The sequence below is a fragment of the Zootoca vivipara genome, chromosome 2, assembly GCF_963506605.1.
Source record: "Zootoca vivipara chromosome 2, rZooViv1.1, whole genome shotgun sequence".
Classification (NCBI taxonomy): Eukaryota; Metazoa; Chordata; class Lepidosauria; order Squamata; family Lacertidae; genus Zootoca; species Zootoca vivipara.
Window position 1 is genome coordinate 10013619 of NC_083277.1, and position 24994 is coordinate 10038612.

Genomic DNA, 24994 nt, shown 5'->3' on the forward strand with positions numbered 1-24994 from the left:
TGATGTCTAACGGAAAAGCAAAATGCCATTGGCACCTAGGAGAGGATGGTTTTGATCCATCGACCTCTGGGTTAGGGGCCCAGCACGCTCCCGCTGTGCCACTCTGCTGGATGGCAGGAAAGTGGCCTGGTGATTTTCATCTATTCAGCTCCAGCAGATAAACTTCAGGTCAAGGGAGGCTGGTGGTGGTGGTGGGGAACCACTCAGCTCTCTGCGGCACAATCAGTGAGCATGTCTGGCTCCTAACCAGAAATAAAGTGGTCTGAGCCTACCTAAGGTCAGGGGTTTGCATGGTGAAGGTGAAGAGCGGCTAATCCATTGTTCCTTGCACATCTGAATTTGAATCTCGCCATCATCAACATTTAGAATCATAGAGTTGGAAGAGACCACAAGGGCCATCCAGTCCAACCCCATGCCAAACACCATCAAAGCATTCCTGACAGATGGCTGTCAAGCCTCCGCTTAAAGACCTCCAAAGAAGGAGACTCCACCACACTCCTTGGCAGCAAGTTCCACTGCCGAACAGCTCTTACTGTCAGGAAGTTCTTCCTAATGTTTAGGTGGAATCTTCTTTCTTGTAGCTTGAATCCATTGCTCTGTGTCCGCTTCTCTGGAGCAGCAGAAAACAACTTTTCACCCTCTTCTATGTGACATCCTTTTATATATTTGAACATGGCTATCATATCACCCCTTAACCTTCTCTTCTCCAGGCTAAACATACCCAGCTCCCTAAGCCGTTCCTCATAAGGCATCGTTTCCAGGCCTTTGACCATTTTGGTTGCCCTCCTCTGGACACGTTCCAGTTTATCAGTATCCTTCTTGAACTGTGGGGCCCAGAACTGGACACAGTACTCCAGGTGAGGTCTGACCAGAGCAGAATACAGTGGTACTATTACTTCCCTTGATCTAGATGCTATACTCCTATTGATGCAGCTCAGAATTGCATTGGCTTTTTAAGCTGCTGCATCACACTGTTGATCTGCAGCATTGACTTTTGGCTAGCTATGCTGTCTTTGCTACTTGGGAGGTAAAAGGCAGAGGAAGGCATCTGCCAGCCTGGACTCAAACCAAATCTATCCTCCAAGGAATGCATTGTCTGCTGCCAGAGGCGAAGCAACCTGCTCGTACCTGGAGCAGCGTCCCTGGCGTGCGTCCGAGGAAACCCTGTGTGGCTGCTCTGCACTCTTTGTAGGAAGCACTGGAAATAAATAAACTGATCTAGCAAGACGATTCTTACATTCTTTTAGAAGACATCCCCCCCCCAAACAATAAAAACAACAACCCTGCACAACCTACAGTTAATATTTATTCATCCAATTCTCCTGTGGCCATCCAGAACACTCAACAATATTATCTTTAATGCATAGTTAAAGGAAATGAAAGATTCTTATAAAGACATGGCTTCAGCTTGGCTTCCTTTCCACGTGCAGCTTCTGATGACGAAGAAGGCCGCTGCGCCGCGTGAAACATTTCTGGCACTCGGAGCATTCGTAGGGCTTCACCCCCGTATGGGTTCTCTCGTGCTGAATGAGGTATGACCTGCGACTGAAGGTCTGCCCACAGTCCGAGCACTCATAGGGCTTCTCCCCTGTGTGGATTCTCTCGTGTTCTGTAAGGACCGAGCTGTAGCTGAAGCTCTTCCCACACTCCGAGCACGTATATGGTTTCTCTCCTGTGTGCATGCGCTGGTGTATGAGGAGGTGGGATTGCCTGCTGAAGGTCCTCCCACACTCCGAACATACGTGTTGGTTCGCCCTTGCCTGGATTTCCCGGGGCTGAGGAGCATCGTAAGGCTGAGGGAACCTTTTCCCAAAGTCCGACCAGATGGAGGGTTTCCCTCCCATGCATTTCCTCTCAGGCATATTGAGGTGCAGCCTCAACTTGAGGCTCTTGCCCCATTCCGAGGATTTATATGCCTTTTCTGTGGTCGGCAGTCTCTGCTTCTTGAGGACGTCAGAGCTCGGGAACAAGTTCTTCCCGCCATCCACACCCGCCTTCTTTCTTTTACGCCGGAGCAGTCCGTCCTGGAAGGCCCTCTTGTGTGAGCCTGTGTGAGCACCCTCACAGAGAAAGGATAGTTCTGCTGTCTTCCATGGATGGTTTTCTATGTGATTTTCTTCAACCTGCAAACCTCTGGGCATCAGTTCCATTTCAGGATCCTGGGGACTTGGGGAAAGGGAAGTGTTTTCCCATGATGCAGTGGGGACATCTCCCTTCTTGGGTACTTCTGGCAGAAGAGTCTCTTCATCCTTGGGCTCCTCTTTCACCTTCACTTGCCAGTCGACAGCTGGAAGGAAACAAGACACCTGTTAAATCGGTCACACGAAGGACACAAAGTGGAGTAAGAACTGATCTATGCATCATAATGAACAGAACAAGTAGACCACTCGTTTAAACAAGAACATAGATGTCAACAAAAATCACAAACAATCCTATACATTTCATCAGGGGTGTCAGATAATTCCATCTAAAATGGAAAAGGGAGTGGAAGTTTCTGTAATCTGGATATTCATCCGAGGCTAGGGACAAAAAATGTGCAGACAAATATGAGTGGTATTCACTATGATCAGTGCTGTTTGAGGTGCCAGAACTCACCATTAATGTCTCCTTGTTCTCTTATAATTGCAATGGCACCCAACTGAGGAGATGTCAGAACTGAGTTCCAACTGAAAAAAAGTCCTGACTATAATACATACAGGGAGGTAAATATGGAAGAAAGCCTTCTTGCAAATATTTGGATCCCAAAACATTTAGGACAGGCTTCCTCAACCTCGGCCTTTCAGATGTTTTGAGACTACAATTCCCATCATCCCTGACCACTGGTCCTGCTAGCTAGGGATCACGGGAGTTGTAGGCCAAAAACATCTGGAGGGCCAAGGTTGAGGAAGCCTGATTTAGGGCTTTAAAAGTTGACACCTTGAAGTGGGCCTGGAAAATAACGGTCAACCAGTGTAGCTCTTTTAAGACTTTGTTAGGAAGAAAAGTGTTTAAAAACAGGATTCCACATCAACAACTCTGAAGTGGTATAGTCTTTCTACTGCCTCATTCAGATCCAACCGAGGAAAACATATTTTTTTAAGGGGGAGGCAGGAATCTTGACCTCATACCCTATGTCGGTTTCCAAATCGGGACTGTGGACTTTAGGTGCACTCAGAACTTCACACAGGAGGAATGTGCTACCACAAGTACCTCGGATGCTCAGTAAATACTTGCCTGGGACAATGGTCTCTCCATCACCTTCTTCTACAGCCTCCATGGAAAGCTTCAACATGACAGTCTCTGACAGATGCTGCCCACATGGTGTCTGAAATGAAGGACAGTGAATAATATATTTTCATTCTTTTTATTTACTTATTTCATATGTTCTTGGTGTGTGTGTGTGTGTGTGTGTGTGTGTGTGTGTGTGTGTGTGTGTGTTTAAGCAAAAAAACCTCAAAGCAGTATAACAAAAACAAAAAAGAACAATAACATTATTAGTAAAAACAAGTAAAATGTTCAAAAAATGAAAAACCAACAATAAACTCGAAACACATACGCTTTCCTAGATATCTGGGAAGGTCTGTCTAAACAAAAATGTTTCTAGCAGGTGCAGAAAATAATAGAACGAAGGTGTCTGCTGGATATCAATACTGCAGTTCCAATGTGTAGGTGCCACCACACTAAAAGACTGATACACACACACACACACAAATGCAGATTGTATTGCTTTTTTGTTAAGGGCTGATTTGTGAGAGGACGGGGGTGGCACTGTGGGTTAAACCACAGAGCCTAGGGCTTGCTGATCAGAAGGTCGGCGATTCGAATCCCCGCGGCGGGGTGAGCTCCTGTTGCTCGGTCCCTGCTCCTGCCAACCTAGCAGTTTGAAAGCACGTCAAAGTGCAAGTAGATAAATAGCTACCACTCCAGCGGGAATGTAAACGGCGTTTCCGTGCGCTGCTCTGGTTCGCCAGAAGTGGCTTAGTCATGCTGGCCACATGACCCAGAAGCTGTCTCAGGACAAATGCCAGCTCCCTCGGCCTATAGAGCGAGATGAGCGCCGCAACCCCAGAGTCGTCCACGACAGGACCTTACGGTCAGGGGTGCCTTTACCATCACCTAATTTCTGAGAAAGTTGTGACCCTCAGGATGAAGCAGTTTGCTCACCTGCTCTTTGTGGTTCTCAGACCACTTCAACCTCAGGAGGAAATCCTCTGCCAGAGCTACCGCCTGCTTGCTGGTCTCTGGCCCGCGTTCCTTGACCCAGCTCTGCATTTCCTCCGGAAGGATCATCAGGAACTGCTCCAGGATCACCTTCTCCAGGATCTGCTCCTTGGTGTGTCTCTCCGGCTCCAGCCACTGACAGCAAAGTTCCTGGAGATGTCCAAGTGCCTCCTGGGGCCCCTCAGCCTCCCAATAGGAGAAGCGCCGGAAACGCAAGCGCTGGGCCTCCAAGCCAGTTGGAATGCCCCCCTCTGCTAGGTTCCCAGAAAGATCCTGGCTCCGGTCAACCTCATGGGATTCTCCATTAACACCCGGCAACGTTTGGACCCTCCACTCTTCACAAGTCCACCATTTGGCGTCTGCAAATCCCTTTATGGAATATTTAAAATCCTTAGGGATCTTCCCCAAGTGAGGCCGTGGTGGCAGCGGATTGTCCCATCCTGGCCAAGCGGCGGCCACATCCTTTGGGAACTTACCCCGCAGAGCTTCCCAGCACTGTTGCAGCCCTCCATCTGGCTCCTGCTTAATTTTGTGTGTGGCTGCTTCCCCAGAAAGCTCTCCACTGGTCTCCACCTGGATGATGTGAAGGTCCCTCTGCAGGGACTCCCCTGGTCTGAACTCTGCTGGGTCCACCTTTTCTGTTTTTACTCTAGGCATGCTTCCTTGCTTTGCACACGAAACTGGAAAAACATCCAGCGCAATGTCAGTAGGTCTGCAATTTATTAAAAAAAACAAACGGAAACCAGGTCTAACCTGGTTTCTCGATTTTAGATTCTAATTTCCTCAATCTTAAATTCATTTCTCCACACAATTTGTTCTTTAATTTCTGCAAATTCCTCTTTATATGCACCACCATTTCCCCCCAACAATTTTGCAAAGCAATCACAAAAATATGCATTACTTTGCACAGTTTACCCCAGTACATGCAATTTTATACACATTATCTGGCTGGAGAACAGCACTGAAAAGTGGTATTCAGAGGCCCCATTGCTGCAGACGCTGGACATAATTTTCAATGGAAGTTAGAACAGAATCCAAAAATGATAGGAAAACACAGAGTATGTGAGGCTGGCCAAGGGAAAAAGAAACCTACCCCACCCTTGTGCCATTAACAGCTGCATGAATCTGCAAAGGCGAGCAATAACAACAAGAACAACAACAACAACAAACAACAACAATATTAATAATAATAATATTTTTTTATTTATACCCCACCCATCTGGCTGGGTTTCCCCTGCTACTCTGGGCAGCTTGCAACAAAATATTAAAATACAATAATCTGTTAAACATTTTTTTTAAAATGGAATTTGCTGCCAAGGAGTGTGGTGGAGTCTCCTTCTTTGGAGGTCTTTAAGCAGAGGCTTGACAGCCATCTGTCAGGAATGCTTTGATGAAAAGCTTCCCTAAAAAGGGATGCAAGGGATGCAAGCCATGGCACAGAGGTATCAACAGCTCAGGTCTACCAATCAAAGGCTGCGGTCAAAAAGGCACAGAAGAGAGGCTGTAAGTTGGCAACCCCAGCGCAGGCTCTCGGTTTCCCTGCTTGCAACATTGCTGCTTCTCTCTCTCCAGCTATTTCTGCTTCTCCTGCTCTTCCTCTGAAACTAGGGGCTTTGCCTGAAACTCACCCTCTCCTGGCCGTCTTTGCATCACAGCTGCTGGTGATGTCTTGGGGGCCTCCCACATTTCAAAAGGCGTGTGCGTGCACCCCAAAAGCCAGTCTCCCAAGAAAGGAGGAGAAGGGAACACAAAGCGGCTGCCTTCTTCACATCTGCCCTTCTCAAATTCGTGTGCCTCTCTGCCAAGCAGAACTCGATTCATTTAACCCTTTCCTTGTATTTCATTTTGTTGTTGGTTTTTGGAAAAGGCAACTTGCGTGTTATACAGGTGAAACTCGGAAAATTTGAATATCGTCGAAAAGTGCATTTATCTCAGTAATGCAATTTATTATTTATTATTTTTCTTTTAATTTTTACAAATGCTTTCTTTTGGAAATTCCACAGTAATAAAACAAATAGTTACAATAATACAAAAATAAACATCGCTATTACATTTCATTAATTACATTCCATTTATAATTGACCCGCCTAACGACAAATAATTACAATTACAACAAATAAAGGCTTGACATATCTTGCTTTGCATGTCATGCATCTATCTCATGTATTGGTTTCACCTTTTAAGTTGCATTACTGAAATAAATGCACTTTTCGACGATATTCAAATTTTCCGAGTTTCACCTGTATATAAAAGTGGACAGATTAAAAGCAGAAGGACATCGGGGAGCCTGCTGGATCAGGCCAACGGCACATCTAGGCCAGTATCCTGTTCTCAGAAGGTCCGTCCAGATCATGGGCGTAGCCAAGGGAGGGCAGGGAGGGGCAGCTTCCCCCGCCATCAATAAAAATGAATAAAAATACATAGCAAACTGAGGTTCTGCCCCCCCCACAAAGGCCTCCCCCCCAAAAAAATCCTAGCTACACCCATGAGCCAGATCTCTGTGGAACCCCCCCCCCAAAAAAGCAGGATCCCAGCACAAGAGCCTTCTCCCCTCCTATGGTTCCTAGTACAATACTGTAACTGGTATTCAGAAACATTTACTGCGTCGGACTGTGCAGTGAATTTGTCTAATCCTCTTTTCAAGTCATCCCAATTGGCGGTTGTCGCGGCCTCCCGTGGCAGGGAGTTCCACAGTTTAACTAGGCACTGCTTGAAGTATTTTCTTCCCTGGATAACCTTCAAGTTCTAGTATTAGGAGAGAGGGAGGAAAACTTTTCTCTATCTACTTTCTACTTGCCAGATTCATGCAGGCAGGTTTCTCACATACATAGGAAGCTGCAATATTATTCCAAGTCTTCCCATTGGTCCACCTAGCTCAGTATTGTCTACACTGACTGGCAGCAGCTCCCCAAGTTTTGGGATCTCCCTCAGTCCTTGTTGGAGGTGTGGGGGATTGAACCTGGGACGTTCTGCATGCAAAGCCACATACTGTAACTTGGTCCCAAGTTGTTTAGGGCTCCATATACACAAATAACATAACCTTTAACCTGGCTTAGTCACAAGCTGGCACCCCTTGGAGTTATTTCAGATCAGGCATTGTATGTGCCCGCCAGAACATCCCCCTTTGCTGCCTAACTGCCGCTTTTGAAGAAAGCTACTAAGGGGCAGCCCCACACAGAACTCATTAGTCAAGTAAGCTATTTGGAGGTCGCCCCGATAGATGTGCTACAACCTGCAGAATTCCATCTTGCGGCAACATGGAAACACGCCTTCTTCAAGATGGGCACCTGCTCTTTGCAATGATCTCCCCTCTGCAATGCAGGGTCAAAGGCAAGGCAATACAGCCAGACCCACTGCAGACTTGTCTTTGAGCTTGTTTCCTCCCTTCTCCCTCCCAGTTCTTCTTCCTCGTGTGCCGTGCCTTTTCAGATGGCAAGTACTGATTTTTGCAAGCTGCTCTCGAAGAGCCTTTGCGTTGCCGAAATAAATGCTGTAAACAAATAATGCAACAGGCAGAACACCTGCACACTTGACACAAATAAAACACATTAAAAAAAACAACAACAACAGGTACTACTCGCCCCCTGGACAAAACAGGCAACCCCCTCCCAAACCAAGCAACTCCCCCCCCCACCCTGTTTATTACTGATTATTTTTTAAAGCAAAATACAAAAGTGCAGAGGGGCACGAGGCTTTGGTAGGAACCAGGGGTGTGTGAGGACTCCATGTTAGGGCTCGAACTATTACAGCGCACTGGGTTCAAGTTGCGTCCACTGCAATGCAGTAAAGGCAAGCTGTTCTCTTGCTGAGACACAAACACCCTGACTTGAAGGCTGGGGACCTGGTACCCTCAAGGAGGACTTCACTTAGCAACATCCATGCCCATTGGGCTAGCTGAAACTAATGGGCAATGCAGACCAACCACAGCTAGAAAGCAACACAGCAGCTTCTCTGTTCCTCACATGGCAGGACCAGAGATGCCCCTGAGGTTTCAGTGCCCTGAAGAATCCTTGGGTCTGTAGTTTGTTAAGGGTGCTGGGAATTGTAGCTCTGTGATGGGTAATCTACAGCGCCTAGGATTTTTTGGGGGGAGAACCATGTGCGTAAAATGTGCTTTAAATATACGGTGTGGGTGCAATTTTCTACAGATTTTGCGTTTTCATGTAACCAGCTTACTATTATTTCCACGAGTCTGTAGCCTGAGATATGGAAGTAAATAAAAGGAAATAAAAACCACAAACAATCATATGCTTTATAGGAGAGACAGCAAGAAAACGAAGGAGGGGGTAAAGTGTTTCTGTTGTTTTATTACAGGGGAGCCACGCCACCATCATGGCATGACACACCTCTTTGCCCAAAGCTTTGGTTGTGTGGAGCTCATTTCCTTCTGCACAGATGTCCTCTCCTGTTTTGCCCTCAGATAACCATCTATTCAAAGTGGTTAGCACAGGCATCTCTAAACTGCGGCCCTCCAGATGTTTTGGCCTACAACTCCCATGATCCCTAGCTAACAGGACCAGTGGTCAGGGAAGATGAATTGTAGTCCAAAACATCTGGAGGGCCGCAGTTTGGGGGTGCCTGGGTTAGCATTTCAGCACACTAATAAATTTCTATATTTGGGGATGCTGAGCCCCACCTTTTCTCTGGAGCAGACCAAGGAATCAGAGCTCTGGCTCCAGCTGGGAGGGCGAGAAATGAAAGTGAGCCGCTCCACATCTTGTATTCACTCCTGGGAAAAATCCAATGTATTGCGATCCAATGTATAATTACTTAGGGAACACTGGGACTTCTGAGTAAACCTACAGAGAATCATGCTGTTAATGTGAACAAAATAAATAAATAAATGTGGTTGCAATATATTTGTGTCTGTGTGTATTTTATGATGGTAGAAAAATTATTTTGTAATGTTAAGATTGCTTCAGGCTTCTATGTATATTTTAAATACTATTCCTGCGTATAAGACTACTTTTTAACCCAGGAAAATTGTCTCAAAAGTCAGGGGTCGTCTTATACGCCGGGTCGTATTTCTTATATTGCAAGTATATCCCAAACTCTATATTTTAACTCGAAAACTTGGGGGTCGTCTTATACGCCGGAATATACAGTATATACCTTTTTGTGGAGGAGTAGTATGTACACATTCTATTACCTCAGGGTGTGTTCTCCCTTGGTAACATTACCTAGATATGAGGAACACCTGAGCAAATCCAATTCTCAGATTTAGCAACCTCCTAGGGTTGCCAGACTCAATAGAGGACAGGACTTTTGTGCCTTTAATTGCCCTGCTCTCTTTTGAGTCTGGAAACCTTAAAGAGAAGCCAGCAGACCCTTTGTTTAATTTCCAAGCAAAGGGTCTGCTGGTTTCTCTTTAAGGTTTCCAGACTCAAAAGAGAGCAGGGCAATTAAAGGCACAAAAGTCCTGTCCTCTATTGAGTCTGGCAACCCTACAACCTCATTTGTGCCCCGTCTCCAAATTCAGGAACTACATGTTCAGCAGCAAAAGCAGGGCTGCCAACCCCATGTCTAAGTCTTCCCAGGGAGGATTGGAGGCATACATAACACTTCCCACCTGCCTCTTTTTCTCCACAGCAGTGTTCAATCAGGTGTGGGAAACCTTTGCCTTCCAGGTGTTGCTGAACTACAACTCCCATCAGCCCCGGCAAGTGCGGCCAATGACAAGGGCAACTGTAGTTCAGCAACATCTGGAGGGTGAAAGGTTCCCCACACCTGCTCAAAACACCACCTCACCCAGGGTACTTTCCCCCAGGTAGGTGTTCCTAGGTGGGCTTGCTGGTAAAGTGGGGGGGAAACAAGAAATGGTCCCTTAGAAAAGTGGTGGTGGAGGAAGGGAAAGGGATTAAGCACTCCTGCTTACTTCAAATATGTAAAAGGATGTCATATAGAAGAGGGTGAAAGGTTGTTTTCTGCTGCTCCAGAGAAACGGACACGGAGCAATGGATTCAAGCTACAAGAAAGAAGATTCCACCTAAACATTAGGAAGAACTTCCTGACAGTAAGAGCTGTTCAACAGTGGAATTTGCTGCCAAGGAGTGTGGTGGAGTCTCCTTCTTTGAAGGTCTTTAAGCAGAGGCTTGACAGCCATCTGTCAGGAATGCTTTGATGGTGTTTCCTGCTTGGCAGGGGGTTGGACTGGATGGCCCTAGTGGTCTCTTCCAACTCGATGATTCTCCCATAAAATAGCCCTCTCCCCACTGCTTCATTACACATTGGCAAATAATGGAGCTAGGAATCCTTTAAAAATGTTCCTACTGTTTATTTTTAAAAATACTTATGAACTGCCATTCCCCAAAGTTTCACAGCAGGTTACGACCATAAAAATGACAGCAATAAAAACAAAAACAGGGCAAGAGTAGTGGCTTGCATAAAAGTCATAGCTTTGCCAACAGAGACACAAAAAGTGGATTCGCAAAACTGTTTCTTGTGGTGACCACAGACATGGAGTGCCACTTCACCATATAGGCTGTGTTATGAGGTAATTTTACCTCAGGACCTGATCAGAAACATCACATGGCGTAGTGGCAAAAGTCATCTCACAACAGGGCTTCGGAAGACAGTTTACCAGAGCTTTCTGTGGTAGATCCCCAGCTTCAAAGAGTGCTTTGAATTGAACTGAAGTGTGCATTTTGAAACCTTGGTGTTTTTTTTTAATCCAAGGGCTCCATGAGGAGTTAGGAATCGCTCATGAAGTAGCTTGCCAGAGCTTCCCTCACCAGGCTTCCATCCCGTGCATCCTCTGGGGACGTTGGGAGCCTCAAGTGTCCCTCAGGGGCCTGGTCCCACACGCCATCTTGGGCCCAAGGCCCATCCACCAAAGCATGCCCACGATTCTCGCAAATATTATGGAGCACGACGGACCCCACCACCACGGGGATAATGTTCTCTTCGGCCACCTCCAAGCGGGTGGCCAGGCACCTCCACCGTCCCTTCAGCCGCCCAAAGGCCTCTTCGGCCACCTTCTTGCAGTCACTCAGGCGGGAGTTGAAATGTTCTTGGCGGGGGCTGAGGTTGCCAGTGAAGGGCTTCATAAGCCACTTCTTCAAGGGATAGGACGCGTCGCCCAAGATGAGCGGGGGGATCTCCACGTTGCCAATGGTCATGGAATGAGTCCCAGGTACGAACGACCCTTGGTCCATCGCCTCACACAGGGCTAGGTTTCGGAAGAAGGAGGCATCCTTATCTTTTCCGCACCAGCTGAGTTCGATGTCAATGAAACGGCCCTTGTGGTCCACCGTGCCTTGCATTGACATAGGGAAGAACCCCTTTTGGCTGATGTTGGTCCCCTTTCGGACAGTGCAGATGATGGGGATGTGGGTCCTGTCCATGACCCCCACACAGCTGGGAAACCCCATTTCCTCAAATCCTGCCATGACCTTTCAAAACAAAAAGATTGAAGAATTAGAAAGCCGATCGTCCCACCATCATCCAGGCCAGGCTTCCTTAAACAGGTGCTAGCCAGGTGTTTTGTACTACAGCTCCCATCAGCCCCAGTTGGAATGATGGGACTTGGAGTCTTAAACATCTAGTGGGCATCAGGTTGCTTTGGGAGTCATCTGTATGAAAACTGGCATAGAAATATAATCAATCAATCAATCAGCCAGTCCCAAAAAAGGAATATTTAGTAGATACTCTCTTTCCGTTTACATTTTCAGTACAGATTTGAGCTGGTTCTATACAGCTCAGTGGTGGTCATGTGGGGTGGTAAAAGCTTCCTGGGAAATGATATATAATGAGTTAAAGAAAATGTTAAAGAAAACTTTTGTTAAAAAACCAGAGGCTTTTCTCTATAATAGGTGAGGAACTACCAAAATAAAATAAAAGACTATTTATGTATGCAACGACGGCAGCTTCTAGCCCAGAGATGGAAAGAAAGAGAAGTACAGACCAGAGAAGAGTGGCAGACCAAGCTGATGGAATATGCAGAAATGGCAAGACTGGCGGGAAAGATCAGAAACCAGGAAGACCAAGTATTCTTAAAAGATTGGAATAACTTTTTAATATACTTGAAAGACAACTGTAGACAGTTGAAATCATTGGCAGGAATACAATGACACTTGTAAAGTGAAATGAACTTTGGTTACTGTGATTATGTAATAGAGGGATAACGGTGAAAGATGCAGGAAAAAATAAAAATAAAAAAATATTTAGAATGGTACCCATAGAGGGAGGGAAGGAGGTCTGAAGGTTCGAAAGAACCTTTTTTTTAATGGTTATACTGTAGTTACTGTTCTCTGGAGAATAGAAGGTTAAGGGGTGATATGATAGCCATGTTCAAATATATAAAAGGATGTCATATAGAGGAGGGTGAAAGGTTGTTTTCTGCTGCTCCAGAGAAGCGGACACGGAGCAATGGATTCAAACTACAAGAAAGAAGATTCCACCTAAACATTAGGAAGAACTTCCTGACAGTAAGAGCTGTTCAGCAGTGGAATTTGCTACCAAGGAGTGTGGTGGAGTCTCCTTCTTTGGAGGTCTTTAAGCAGAGGCTTGACAGCCATCTGTCGGGAATGCTTTGATGGTGTTTCCTGCTTGGCAGGGGGTTGGACTGGATGGCCCTTCTGGTCTCTTCCAACTCTATGATTCTAACTTTATGTAAAACTAATAAAAAATTTCTAAAACAGAAAAGAAAAGGAATAGTATAAAGAACGAAAGAAAGGTCAACACAACAATAAATAAATAAAGAGAACAAGAAGAACATACATTTAAAGAAGACTGGAAAGCGTTTATTGAATATATGGGAAATTATTGTGTATTGTGAATATATGGGAAATTATTGTGTATGCTGGCAGCATTAAGATAAATTCAACAGTGTAAATTAAGTTTTGATAGGTGCAATAATGGAATACTGAATGGTATAGTTTTTGTAAAACATGCAGGGATTTATGATACTTAAAGTGAACCATGGAAAGAGAAGAAGGAAAGTCATTGATTATCTTAAGGGTGTAACATGAGTATTTTAAATTGTAAAACAGAAAATTTAATAAAATATTATTCTCTCTCTCTCTCTCTCTCACACACACACACACCCCAATAAATAAACAAACAGACAAAAGTAGCAATAGTAGTAGTACGGTAGTAACAAAGAAAAAATATGCAAGTACATAAAAATAATAAAATACCAGCACCTCTTTGGGGTCCTCGAGGGCCACCACCTTCCTGAAGAGCAGCTTCTCGATGGCCAGGCACACCTCGATGAAGACCTCCCCGACGGTGGAGCGCCCCACCCCGAAGTGCCCGGCCACGGAGCGGTAGCACTCGGTGGTGGCCAGCTTCCAGAGGGCGATGCCCACGCGCTTCTCCACGCTCAGCGGCGCGCGCATGGTGGTGGTCTGGCGCTGCAGCTCCGGCCGCAGCTCCTCACAAAGCGCCAGGAAGGTGTCCTTGGTCATGCGGAAGCCCTGCAGCCACTGGCTGGGCTGCCACGTCTCCAGCACCACGCGCTCCCACCAGTCCTGGCTGACCTGGCGCGACCAGAAGCGGTGCGGCCCGGCGTGGAGCTCCTCGGCCACCAAGCGCGCCTCGCTGTCCGGACACGCGTCGGGCAGCAGCTGGTGCAGGAGCGAGACGTGGTTGGCCATCACGCGGCGCATCGTCCGCCGAGCGCGGGCAGCCACGCCGCCCCGGTGCAGGTGGAGGCGCACCAGGTTGTGCGTGGCGAGGATCACCAGCACGATGGCCTCGAGGTTCTCCATTCGCACGAGAATGAAGCGGCAACTACTACGCAATCGTTTGTTTGGATGGCGATGACTGAAGCAAGGGTAGCTGCGCTGGATAGCGCGGTCAGTAGAGCAGGGAGCTCTTGATCTCAGGGTTGTGGGTTCAAGCCCCACGGGGGGCAAAAGATGCCTGCATTGCCAGGGGTTGGACTAGATGACCCTAAGGGGACCCTTCCAAAATTACAATTCTATGATTCCCCTTCCAGACTTGCCCCAGCTTCTCCAAAACGGCTCAAAATGGCCCGAAGCGTTTCAAAGCAAGCATCGCGGGCAGAAAGCCTGCAGAAATGTTGATATAAGAAGAAGAAGAAGCGGGTTGTTTTGCACCCTTCTTTGACTGTCGGAATGGCTGAAAGCGGCCTACGAGTAGATTTAAAAACACGACTAAAAAAAGAGAGAGAACTCGAGGGAGGAGGAGGAGAAAAGGGTCGTAAAATGCCGCGGCGAAGTCAATCCATGCCGAATTCTGGAATTTTTAGAATTTTGCAATTCGCAAAGTCAAACTTCCAAGGCGGAAACGCAGCAATGGAAAGGCCGGATGTTTCGGCTGAAGCGTGATGTCAGCCCTCGCAGTAGATCGTGGAAACCAACGTTGCAAACTGATTTTTCATAAAATAAAATAAATAATAAAGCGGGGTGCAATCCAAGCATTTCTTTAAAATCAGAAGATCGAGGCGCTGCAACGAAGCTCGTCCTCTTTGCTCCCCCCTTCCCGCGAGCCTCCCTCCCGCTTCTCTCTCTGGGCGTGCTTCTTCCTTTTTCTCCCCCGGTTGCCAATGTCTAGCTGAAGGCTATCGAGAGCCTAAAGGGTTAAAGCGACAGAGCTCTCCCCTCCGACTAGATTCAAGGTGAAAGCGCGTCTCCACTGCAGGTGCCAGTGCGCGTGCGTGTGTGTATTGGGATGTCATTCGCCTAGGTTCCACTAGGGGGCGCCTTCTGCAAAGAGTCCCTGTGGGCTGTGTGAAGGCGGATATCCCAGAAAGTGGGAGAGGAGTCACATCAACCCCAGAAGAGATTGAAGATGGTGGAAGAGCCCCCACCTCAAAGTATTGGCTTATTTTATTCAGTTTAGATCCCACCACTCTTCCATTTTAGGGACACACGCGCGTACGTAAAGGTTAAAACCACCGAGTTCCTTTCCGATTCCTGGAGAGACCAGTGACGATACAAAGCCCCGGTAATGTAGTTTAAAACACCAAGGGCTACAGTTTTCATGTTTTCCAACTGGCAATTCCGATTGCATAGGAAGCCGTGCGAAGAACGTGCCGCTGCGGCGCTTTGGCTCTGCGATCATCTCGCTCTCTAAAAACACGCAAAATAAAATTAAGTTTCTAGCAATTGTAGAACCTGAGATACGAGGCAAAACAAACGTGCACTGTTCTCATTTTGTGGGTGAGAAATTGGCCGGCTTCCCCCTTTTAGCACTGCCTCCACCACCACCACCCCCAAATCACTGCAGATGCCCATTGAGCACTCATTGCTCTGGAAACCCGAAGCTGTTTCCAGACTGCGAATATTTTGCAGTGTGTGGAGGGAAAAATTCTATTACACACTTGCAAATTCAGGGTGCACAATTAAAGTTGGATTTGGCGCTGTTCAGCAACAATCCCACTCACCACCACCCCCGGCAGATATTTTTACAATAAGGAAGTTGAGTGCAAAACATACTGGGGTGTGCGGAGATAACGCGTTGACGAATGACAGGCAGAAATCCAACCAGTGCCACTCCTTTTAGCCACCCTCAAATGGAGAGCTCTGCTTGGGAACCTGAAATGAAGGTTGGTGGAACTCTTGGGTCCCCCCCCCCAAGTGCAGTATCTGATAATTCACTTCCTTCCCCAACTACCCACATCGCTCCCCCCCCACTTGACGCCCCCCCCCCCCTGCTTCACCTCTGGTGGCAAACTGCCTTTTGAATTACTTCTCTTTTTAAAGCTTGGAGGAAGACACAGAGGAGCTGCAAGGAGCAGATTTCTTCAGCCAGGAGGATAGTTGCAGCTGTCAAGCCTGCAGAGAAAGGTGAATTTAAAAGGGGACATTGTTGTTAAGAAGGAGCCAGCAAGATCAGGAGCCAGCAAGATCAGGGAGGAATAAAACTGCAAGAGGGGCAGGGTGGACTGAAGCAGGGCTTCAATATTGTCTACTCTTCAGTGGGTCTCCAGAGGTTCAGACAGCAACTTTCCCTGCCCTGCCCGGAGACTCCCGGGATTGAACCTGGGATTGCATGAAAAGCAGATGCTCTACCATTGAGCTACAGCCTGCTTCTTAGAAACGTTGGTCCATCTACCTTTGTGTTGTCCACACTGACTGGCAGCAGCTCTCCAGGCTCTCAGGCAGCCCTACCTGGGGATGTCAGAGGTAGTACTTGGGACCTTATGCATGTAAGCTGATCCTCACACCACTGAGCTGAAGAACACAGGGCTCTGCCTTTATAAAATTACCCTTTCTATCTCAGTATTGTACACACTGACTGGCAGCAGCTCTCCAGGGTTTCAGACAAGAGACCTCTCCCAGCAGTACCTGGGGACGGAACCTGGGACCTTCTGTATATACCACTGAGCTGCACTGCACTTCCCAGTTTATCCTCTCTTCCAAATCTTATATCTGAAAGCAAACATGCCCAAAGGGGTGATTGCGGAAAAGTTAAGAGGTGACACAGTTATATATTTTGGGAGGTTTGCTATAGAGCAGAGGTGGATTAGCTTGAGGCTTATGAGACCTACTTTGTTTCCCCCCACTAGATTCCCCAAGACCCACTCACTGGAGCCAAATCAAATAATGCTTCAAATCAAAGAATTCTGAGCCTATCCATCACCGCACAAAAAGACTTGCTGCTGGCGATTCCCTGGAATTTGCAATTCTAGAAACCAGGAATGTCTGGACTGTGGCTGCATTAAAATTGATTGTTCTGAATGAGGTGGAAAGCTCATTTCTGAACATTATTATCATTAATAGTTAGTTGCTGTTCTCAGAAAGGTGAATGCAAGGCAACTTGCAAAAAACGATAGTCCCTTGTGCAGAGGCTTGACAGCCATCTGTCAGGAATGCTTTGATGGTGTTTCCTGCTTGGCAGGGGGTTGGACTGGATGGCCCTTGTGGTCTCTTCCAACTCTATGATTCTATGATCTATTTCTCTCTTCCTCCCACCTCCCTCAAAACTCCTTTTAGCAGAAACACCTGTCTACAACACCTTCGGTCTTCTATGCTTTCCTGGAGGACTCATTTACAGAGAGATTCATGGTCCTTGAAAAGTGACTTTAGATGAAGAAAGCTCTTCAGAGGCTGGATGTTCTTTCTGACATTTGAACAGTTCAATGGAGACTTTGAGAGTGCAAGTGAACATGTCTGTGGATGAAGGGGCAGCAAAGGCTCCAGGATTGCAGAAGGGAGAGCAAAACACCCCCACCATTAAATTGTGGACCGATCTGGGGGAAAGAAAAGCCCCACAGCTTGTATCCATCGAGGGGATTGGAGAATCACAAGCTACGGTCTATCCACGGCAGGTGAAACGTGAACCAGAAGAGGAGCTTCAGGAATGCTGGGAAGCCCAGTGGCAGGAGTTCCTCAAGACATTGCAGGCCCCTCACTCAGGATGGGGGAATCCGCAGGTATCAGAGGGGCCCTCACCATGGGAGGATGCTAAGGCCTTCCTGGCCTCCTTTGAGCAAGTAGCCTCAGCCTGCCGGTGGCCTCTGGACAAGTGGATGACCCTCCTCTTGCCAGCCCTCAGCATAGAGGCCCAGCAGGCTTTCAGCAGCCTCAGTGCCCAGGACAGGGGAGACTACGGGAAGGTAAAGGCGGCCATCTTGCAAGGAGAGTCCACTTTGAGGGAGAAGCAGCGCCAGCACTTCAGGCAGCTCTGCTACCAGGAAGTGGAGGGGCCCAGAGGCGTTTACGGCCGGCTGAGGGAACTTTGCCGCCAGTGGCTGAGAGTGGAGAGACACACCAAGGAGGAGATCTTGGAGCTGCTGATCCTGGAGCAGTTCCTGACCGTCCTGCCCCAGGAAATGGAGAGCTGGGTGAGGGAACAGGGCCCAGAGACTTGTGCCCAGGCAGTGGTCCTGGCAGAGAATTTCCTGCTACAGCAGCAGAACACGGTGAAACAGGAAGGAGAGGTGAGGGGAGTTAGATGCTGGTCATTCTGGTGGTCCTGGAATGTGGATTCAGGAGAGAGCTGATGCTTTAACATTTGTATTTTTTGACGGACAACAATTCTGGGGTCCCCTGTTGTCTGAAGTGTGTCACTTTCCCAGAAAAGACACCCACCATCTCTGATTTTTATGGCTTAGCAAGAGAGGGCAGGAGAGGGATTATTGTGACAAGAGGCAAGAGCAGCAGCAGCTTGCTCTGCTTTGTGCCACAGTGTCCCACCTAGGAGATGAATGAATCCCAGGCCAGCCCACCTGGCCGTGCCCCTGCAAGGTGTCTCCATGTCTCCTGCCTGGGGTCCAGAAATCTAGAGCTGAGGAGGAGATGGGAAGTTCTAGCATGTCTGGGAGCACCTTCCCCTGTCCTGAATGGTTTTTCTCACTGATGTTTCAGGGGCTGTGGCCCTTGGGTGTGGGACTGGCTGTGAATCTCTCCGAGGCAGGCGTGGTCCCACCACCAGAGGCGTGGGAAAGGCAGCCTTTCAAGGAGTTCAAGCAGGAGCAAGATGAAGAGGCAAGCTTGTTTGGTAAGGATTCATTGTAATCTAATTGCTGAAATGTTAACACGCTGGGGGTGAAGACTCATTCCTGTTTCTGCAGCAGAGTCCCGGTCTCCAGCACCCTAGAGCTACCTGATGAGCATAAAAAGGGAGCTTTTTAACAACTGACCAGAATTTGGTGGCTTTGTTAATCTGGGCCATGACTCAGTGGCAGAACTTCTGCTTTGCATGCAGAATTTCCCAGGTTCAGTTCCCAGCATCGCTACGTACCACAAGCTAGCTGTGCAAGTGTTTGGATTTAGTTCAGATTAAGGTCACTTCTTGTCTTCTTTTCTGAAATATAAATTGCTTCAATTTAGACTACAGAACCCTTTGTAATAATAGTCCATACATCATTCCCTTCTTAGTATGCTTTGTTATTGACTCAGTAAATCACATACTTCTTTACTGGCAATTGTGACAATTTACAATTCTTAAATCAATTTTTATTCCATTTATTCCCCTGTAACCTGTTGTTGTGATTTATATACTTCAATTTATATACAGTACTCCCCTTTATCAAATACCCTAGGGCAGTGTACAACATTAAGAACACATTTTACAGAGCATCAGTAATAAAAGCATTATAAAAATGCAATAAAAAGCATAACAACAGACAGCATAATACTAGAATAAACATAATAGCAGTTTCCCCCCACCTCCTCCTGGTTTAACAGGCCACAGATTATTTAAAGGCCAGATGCTTGGTAAATATGAATAGTTTTTCCTAGTGCCTAAAGACAAATAATGATGTTGCCAGGTGAGCCTCTCTGGAGAGAGCATTCCACAGTCAGGGAGTCATTATTAAAATGCAATAAACTTATACAAGACGTGTGACTCTGTTTATTCCTGCAGGTGACGGGCAGGTACATGAGAGCCAACTTGATAATCTTCAGCAGGGTGATTCTGAGGTACCAGCAGACACATCACTGCAAGGAGACGACATCTTCCATTACTGCAAAGAGAGAAGAAGCCTTGGGAGTCAGGAGGGACTGGAGAGCGAGTGGAGAACCAAACCTGAGAAGTGCTCAGATGAAGCCGTTCCTGTCCATAAAGGTAACTTAAATCAGGAGGAAACCGGGGCCCACCCCAAAATCCACCGCTGTCACTGTGGAAAAAGTTTCCGTTGGAGCTCGAATTTCAGGGTCCACGAGAGAATCCACACCGGAGAGAAGCCATATAAGTGTGCCGAATGTGGGATGAGTTTCCGTAAATCTGCACAGCTGAAGGCCCACGAGGGAATCCACACTGGGGAGGTGCCCTTCCGGTGTTCCATGTGCCAGAAGAGTTTTACAAGTGGCTCAAACCTCGTTGCCCACGAGAGGATTCACACGGGAGAGAAACCATACAGGTGTACGCACTGCGGGAAAAGTTTCCGCCAGAAAGGCACCCTCACGACACACGAGAAAATCCACATTGGAGAGAAACCTTTCAAATGCTCAATCTGCGGGAAGAATTTCCGTCAGAAGGGCACGTTGACGACGCACGAAAAGATCCACCTGGGACAGAAGCCATATAAGTGCTCCGAGTGTGGGAAGAACTTCCGGACCTCTGCGGACCTGAGGGTCCATGAAAGGATTCACACTGGAGTGAAACCATATCAGTGTGCTGTGTGCCAGAAGAGTTTCACTGACGGCTCAAACCTCATTACCCACGAGCGAATCCACACGGGAGTGAAACCATATCGGTGTGGGCGCTGTGGGAAGAGCTTCTGTCAGAAGTCAGGCCTTATGACACACGAACGAGTTCACGCCGGGGTCCAGCTTTACAAGCGCCCGGCTTGTCGGAAGGGTTTGGCCGGTGGCGCAAGTGGAAGTTTGTGCCAGGAATCGAATCCCGGAGACAAATTGCGTATGAGTGCTGATTGTGGGGAGGGCTTCAGTGACATAGGGCATGTGAGAAGAGAAGAGCCAAATATCAGAGAACAGCCATATGGGCTATTGGAAAAGAGTTCGGATGGAGCATCGTCCTTCTGACACTAGAGAGAATCCACAACGCAGGGAAGCCATTTGTGTCGAGACAGGGGTGGGGAACCTGTGGCCCTGCAGATACTGCTGAACTACAAATCCCATCATCCATGCCAACTGGTTGTGATGGGAATTGGAGTCCTGCAACATCCAAAGGACCACAGGTTCCTCACTACTATGTTAAGGCTTTGTTAAAGGGTTAAGTCAGCCTTCCTAACCCAGCACCCTATAGATTAAACTCCATTCAGCCCCAGCAGCCATGGGCAAGAGTTGGGGATGATGGGAGTTGTTATTCAAGAACTTCTAGAGGGCACCAGGCTGTGGAAGCCTGGCCAGTAAGGCAGGATGTGGCCATTTAGATGGTGCTAGGCTACAGACTTCCCTCTGCCCCAGCCAATAGTCAGAGGTGGCCTGGAGAGCCCCCAGGTTAACACGTTCCTGCCACAAGTATTTGGAGCTTGGCTATGAGATAAGTTGCATCAGTGCTCTGACTTTGGAAGAAGCTCCCAATGGACAGCTGATGCTGAGGAAGCCTGAAGATGAGTACCTGATCTTCATAAAACTCACATTGAATCCCCAAAGATTTGGAGCCCTTAAACCCACACGGAGTGGGCCTGCTTTAGTCAGACTACAGAATTTGCTGAATGTTTACACAAGAGAGGAACTTTTCTATTGAAGAAAGTGACTAAAGTTCACTAAAGTGAGAGGCTTGCATGCTACCGGTAGTGATAGGACAATGTACTTTTGGTAGGACTGGGAAGAAGTGTTGACTGTATGTAACTAACATTTTCAAGTTTCCAGTTCATGTGTCTTAATAGGGAATTGTGTGCAATGAACTTCCTTCTGCCTGTCTTGGCTTGTGGGGTGGGGGGTGGGGAGGATCCCTTCCACCAGGAGCCCATGCAGGTGGTAGGAGCCGGAGACTGGACCTGAATTGGGAACATTACCCATGGATGCTGGCCAGTTAAGGCAAATGGGGCCCACCAGCCTCAGTTTGCCCTCAACCAGCCGTCACCAACCCACCTTCCTTATTACAGCCAGTCCAGTGGATAGGCCTGGCTGTCAGCTCCCTCCTCCTTAGTTTCAGTGTTGTGAATATGGAACTCAGCAAGGAGGACAAAGCAAAGCTTGAATTAATTGGCTGGTCCAGATATTGGCTCTGGTGCCACCTAGTGTTGGGCTCGCTGCTTCCTGCCCCACCAGTCCCAATGAATGTGACCCACTACCAACCAATATTTAAAAACTTTTTTCCATAACCTGTTTGGATTTAGGGGTGAGAGCTCCTGTTGTTTGGTCCTTGCTCCTGCCAACCTAGCAGTTCGAAAGCACGTCAAAGTGCAAGTAGATAAACAGCGGGAAGGTAAACGGTGTTTCCGTGCGCTGCTCTGGTTTGCCAGAAGCGGCTTAGTCATGCTGGCCACATGACCCGGAAGCCAGTAAAGCGAGATGAGCGCTGCAACCCCAGAGTTGTCCGCGACTGGACCTAATGGTCAGGGGTCCCTTTACCTTTACCTTTACTGAGGTGGCAAATTTCGCTGATGGCACCAAATTGTTTAGGGTGATTAAAAACAGAAAAGGACTGTGAAGAGCTTGAAAATTATTGATCCAAATTGGTATCAGTTTACACTGATGGGATCTGAGCTGTCAATGACTGGCAAGGAATGGGACCTTGGGGTCGTGGTGGAAAGTGCAACGGAAATGCCAAAAGAGAGTGGGGGAAAAAAAGCAAATTCTATGCTAGGATTCATTAGGAAAGGAACTGAAAATAAAATTGCCAATGTTGTTATACAAATCTATGATGGAAACGGTTCAGAAAAGCGAAACCAAAGTGATCAAGGGGGTGGAGCAAGTCCCTTATGAGGATAGGTTATGATGTTTGGGTCTTTTTAGTTTAGAAAAAAGGCCCTGGGGGAGCGCAATAGAGGTATATAAAATTATGCACATAGTGAATAGAGAGAAGTTATCTCCCTCTCTCGTAATATGAGAACACGTAGCCATCCAAAGAAGCTGAATGTTGGAAGATTCAGGAGTGGCAAATGGGTTAAGTTCTTCACCAACTTGGACTGCTTTAAAAGGTGGGTTGAATTCATGGAGGATAAGCCTGTAAACAGTGATGATGGCTGTTTGGTACCTCTAAAATCTGAGACAGTATATGTCAGTGAGTACCTGTTGCCAAGGGAACAAGAGTGAGAGGTGCCTGATTGGCCACTGTGGGAAATAGAATGTTGGGCTATACCAGGCACCCCCAAACTTCGGCCCTCCAGATGTTTTGGACTAGAAAATTTACTGAAGCACTCTTGTTGCCTCTGATTTTTAAGGACAACCTGACAGAGGCAAACAAAGTGTCCCTCAGGGCTATTTCTTATGGGGCAAACCTGTGTCAGTTTGTTTATTTTTGAAATTTCTATACTACCCTTCATCAAAAGCCCATTGGATAGTGTTTTGGGTTTACACCCACACCTACACCCACACACCACACATTCCTAAAATGATTTATAAGTCATATGAAATTACAATAAGAGCTGTAAAAACATCAATAAATACTGGTTGGTGAAAATTGCAATGCTTTGTCTGAATAACACTGCTTTTAGGCAATGTCTCAGAGAAGACAAAATGATTCCTGCCTTTTTCTTAATGATGACACGGACCATTCATAACATGAGAATATTCTTCACAACTGTGGGCAGGGCAGCGGGGTGGAGTAAATGAAGACAAACTACAACAACTAACTATAATATTGTTTACTGCTCCTGTGCAGGTTGCACAGATAAAAAATAATGAAAATCATTCTGATTGTTCAGATAGACTATATCTGATAGAATTCTACAGGATGTGGCATTAGTGTGTGAAAACTGAAGATCCAAAGGAAATGAAATACAGAAAAGTGCACAGATTGTTAGGCCATTCACAGCAGCAATCCAAAAACAAAACTTGTTCCAAGTTCACATAGCTAAGATGCAGCAGCAATGTGCTTTTTGAAACAACCAATAGAAAAGGGTTCAGCCCAACGCCTCCACCCAGAAAGCAGTTGAAGAGTTAAAGCCATAGAATTCCACTTGGATTCCTAGCAAGGCCTGGGAAACTGAGAAATCTGACACCACTGCAAACCCCAAAGGGCTACAGTTTTTATGGTTCTCCAGCAACATTTCTGACTCACAGTTGCAGTTGGTAGAAGAGCAGGACGAAATTACCTAGGAATTAAGGTGTTCTTTTCTATAAAGGTCCAATAGAGCAGGCAGTTTGAAATGAGCACGCCATCTGCAGGGGGGGGGAGTACAACACAAACTTGGCAAGGCTGATTCTACCCTCCAAACCCCTCTTATTTCTGGCATATTATTTGGAGTGAAGAGTTACACAAGAAACTCTTGTAGGGAAAAGCTCTGTCGGATTTGACCTTTTCTGCTTGTTCTTCCCACGCCCAACAGGAATTGGGGGTAAAAATAATTTGGTGTATGCCTAAGAAAAATCCTGGTTGGATCAGCAGGACATAAGCCACCCTAGTCCAGCACCCTGTTCTCACGGTGGCCAGCCAGATATTGCACTGGGAAGCCTGGACGTGAGCCCAACAACCAAACTCTCCCTCCCTGTGATTTCCAGCAACTGATATTCAGAGGCAGAACAGAGCCCTCCCAAGCTAGTAGCCATGGCAATAGTGGATGGTGCTCCCTGGGGAAGAAGGCAGGGGGCCAAAACAGCAGCCAAAGCCGCTGACAGGCAGAGGCAACTAATTCTAGTTTTGTCCCTGGTCCTCTTCTCTGGTGAGCTGCACAAGTGCAATACTGACACTGAGACTGAACGGCAGGACCAACCCCTGGACCAGTTATGAATTAAGAAGGCAGGCAGGTAAGGACTGGCAGACCAAGACCATTCTCCCCAGTGGATTTTATTTTTATATATTTTTTATATTTACTGCATTGATATCCCACCTTTTTCTCCAAGGAGCTCAAGGAGGGGGGCACCCCATGGTTCTCCCCCTCCTCATTTGATCCCCACAACGACCCTGTGAGGTAGGTTCAGCTGAGAGAAGGCAGTGGCTGGCCTAAGGTCTCTCAGTCAGCTTCAGTGGGGATTTGAACCCTGGTCTCCGAAGGTCCTAGTCTGACACTCTAACCACTGCGCAACACTTGGCTCTCTGATATCGCTATTTCTTTTTTTCTTTTTTTTAAGATAATGAGGTGGTTTGCAACAAAGACTCACAAAACCATACAGTGAAAACCATGGGGATAAAATGAAAGCAGAAATCAATTAATCATTGTGGAAAAATGCATTCTTATCTGCCTGCACAGCAGGCCTGGCGGAGTAGAAAAATTTTCAGCAACGCATTTACAAGCTGAAACTTTCAAAGTTGTCTCAGCACTATGTGATTCTATATGCTTTAGTGGAGACCCTTGCATTGTGTGGGGGGG

The 24994-nt window shown here is 47.1% G+C and overlaps 3 protein-coding genes across 6 annotated transcripts; 1 reads left to right on the forward strand and 2 right to left on the reverse strand.

Moving 5' to 3' along the window:
• Positions 1-1287: 1287 nt before the first annotated feature.
• LOC118081228 (zinc finger and SCAN domain-containing protein 31) lies at positions 1288-6047 on the reverse strand. Its single transcript, XM_035107586.2, has 4 exons — positions 5829-6047; positions 4144-4880; positions 3214-3304; positions 1288-2287 (listed from the first exon to the last, which is right to left on the reverse strand). Exons 1-4 carry the CDS (start codon positions 6019-6021, stop codon positions 1404-1406), a joined length of 1905 nt encoding a protein of 634 aa, XP_034963477.2. The 5' UTR covers positions 6022-6047; the 3' UTR covers positions 1288-1403.
• Positions 6048-10806: 4759 nt separating this feature from the next.
• On the reverse strand, positions 10807-13910 carry LOC118081312 (uncharacterized). The gene is made up of 2 exons (XM_035107779.2): positions 13344-13910; positions 10807-11591 (listed from the first exon to the last, which is right to left on the reverse strand). The coding sequence occupies exons 1-2, from the start codon at positions 13908-13910 to the stop codon at positions 10890-10892; spliced, it is 1269 nt and encodes a 422-aa protein (XP_034963670.1). The 3' UTR covers positions 10807-10889.
• A 738-nt stretch (positions 13911-14648) lies between these two features.
• LOC118081182 (zinc finger and SCAN domain-containing protein 12-like) lies at positions 14649-23145 on the forward strand. 4 transcript variants are annotated; one of them, XM_035107474.2, is made up of 5 exons: positions 14649-14782; positions 15870-15953; positions 16676-18049; positions 18477-18609; positions 19477-23145. In XM_035107474.2, the coding sequence occupies exons 3-5, from the start codon at positions 17249-17251 to the stop codon at positions 20595-20597; spliced, it is 2055 nt and encodes a 684-aa protein (XP_034963365.1). In that variant the 5' UTR covers positions 14649-14782; positions 15870-15953; positions 16676-17248; the 3' UTR covers positions 20598-23145. The 4 variants fall into 4 exon arrangements, with proteins under 4 accessions (XP_034963365.1, XP_034963373.1, XP_034963367.1 ...); XM_035107482.2 differs by having other exon boundaries at positions 16676-17953; XM_035107476.2 differs by having other exon boundaries at positions 17103-18049.
• Positions 23146-24994: the final 1849 nt, after the last annotated feature.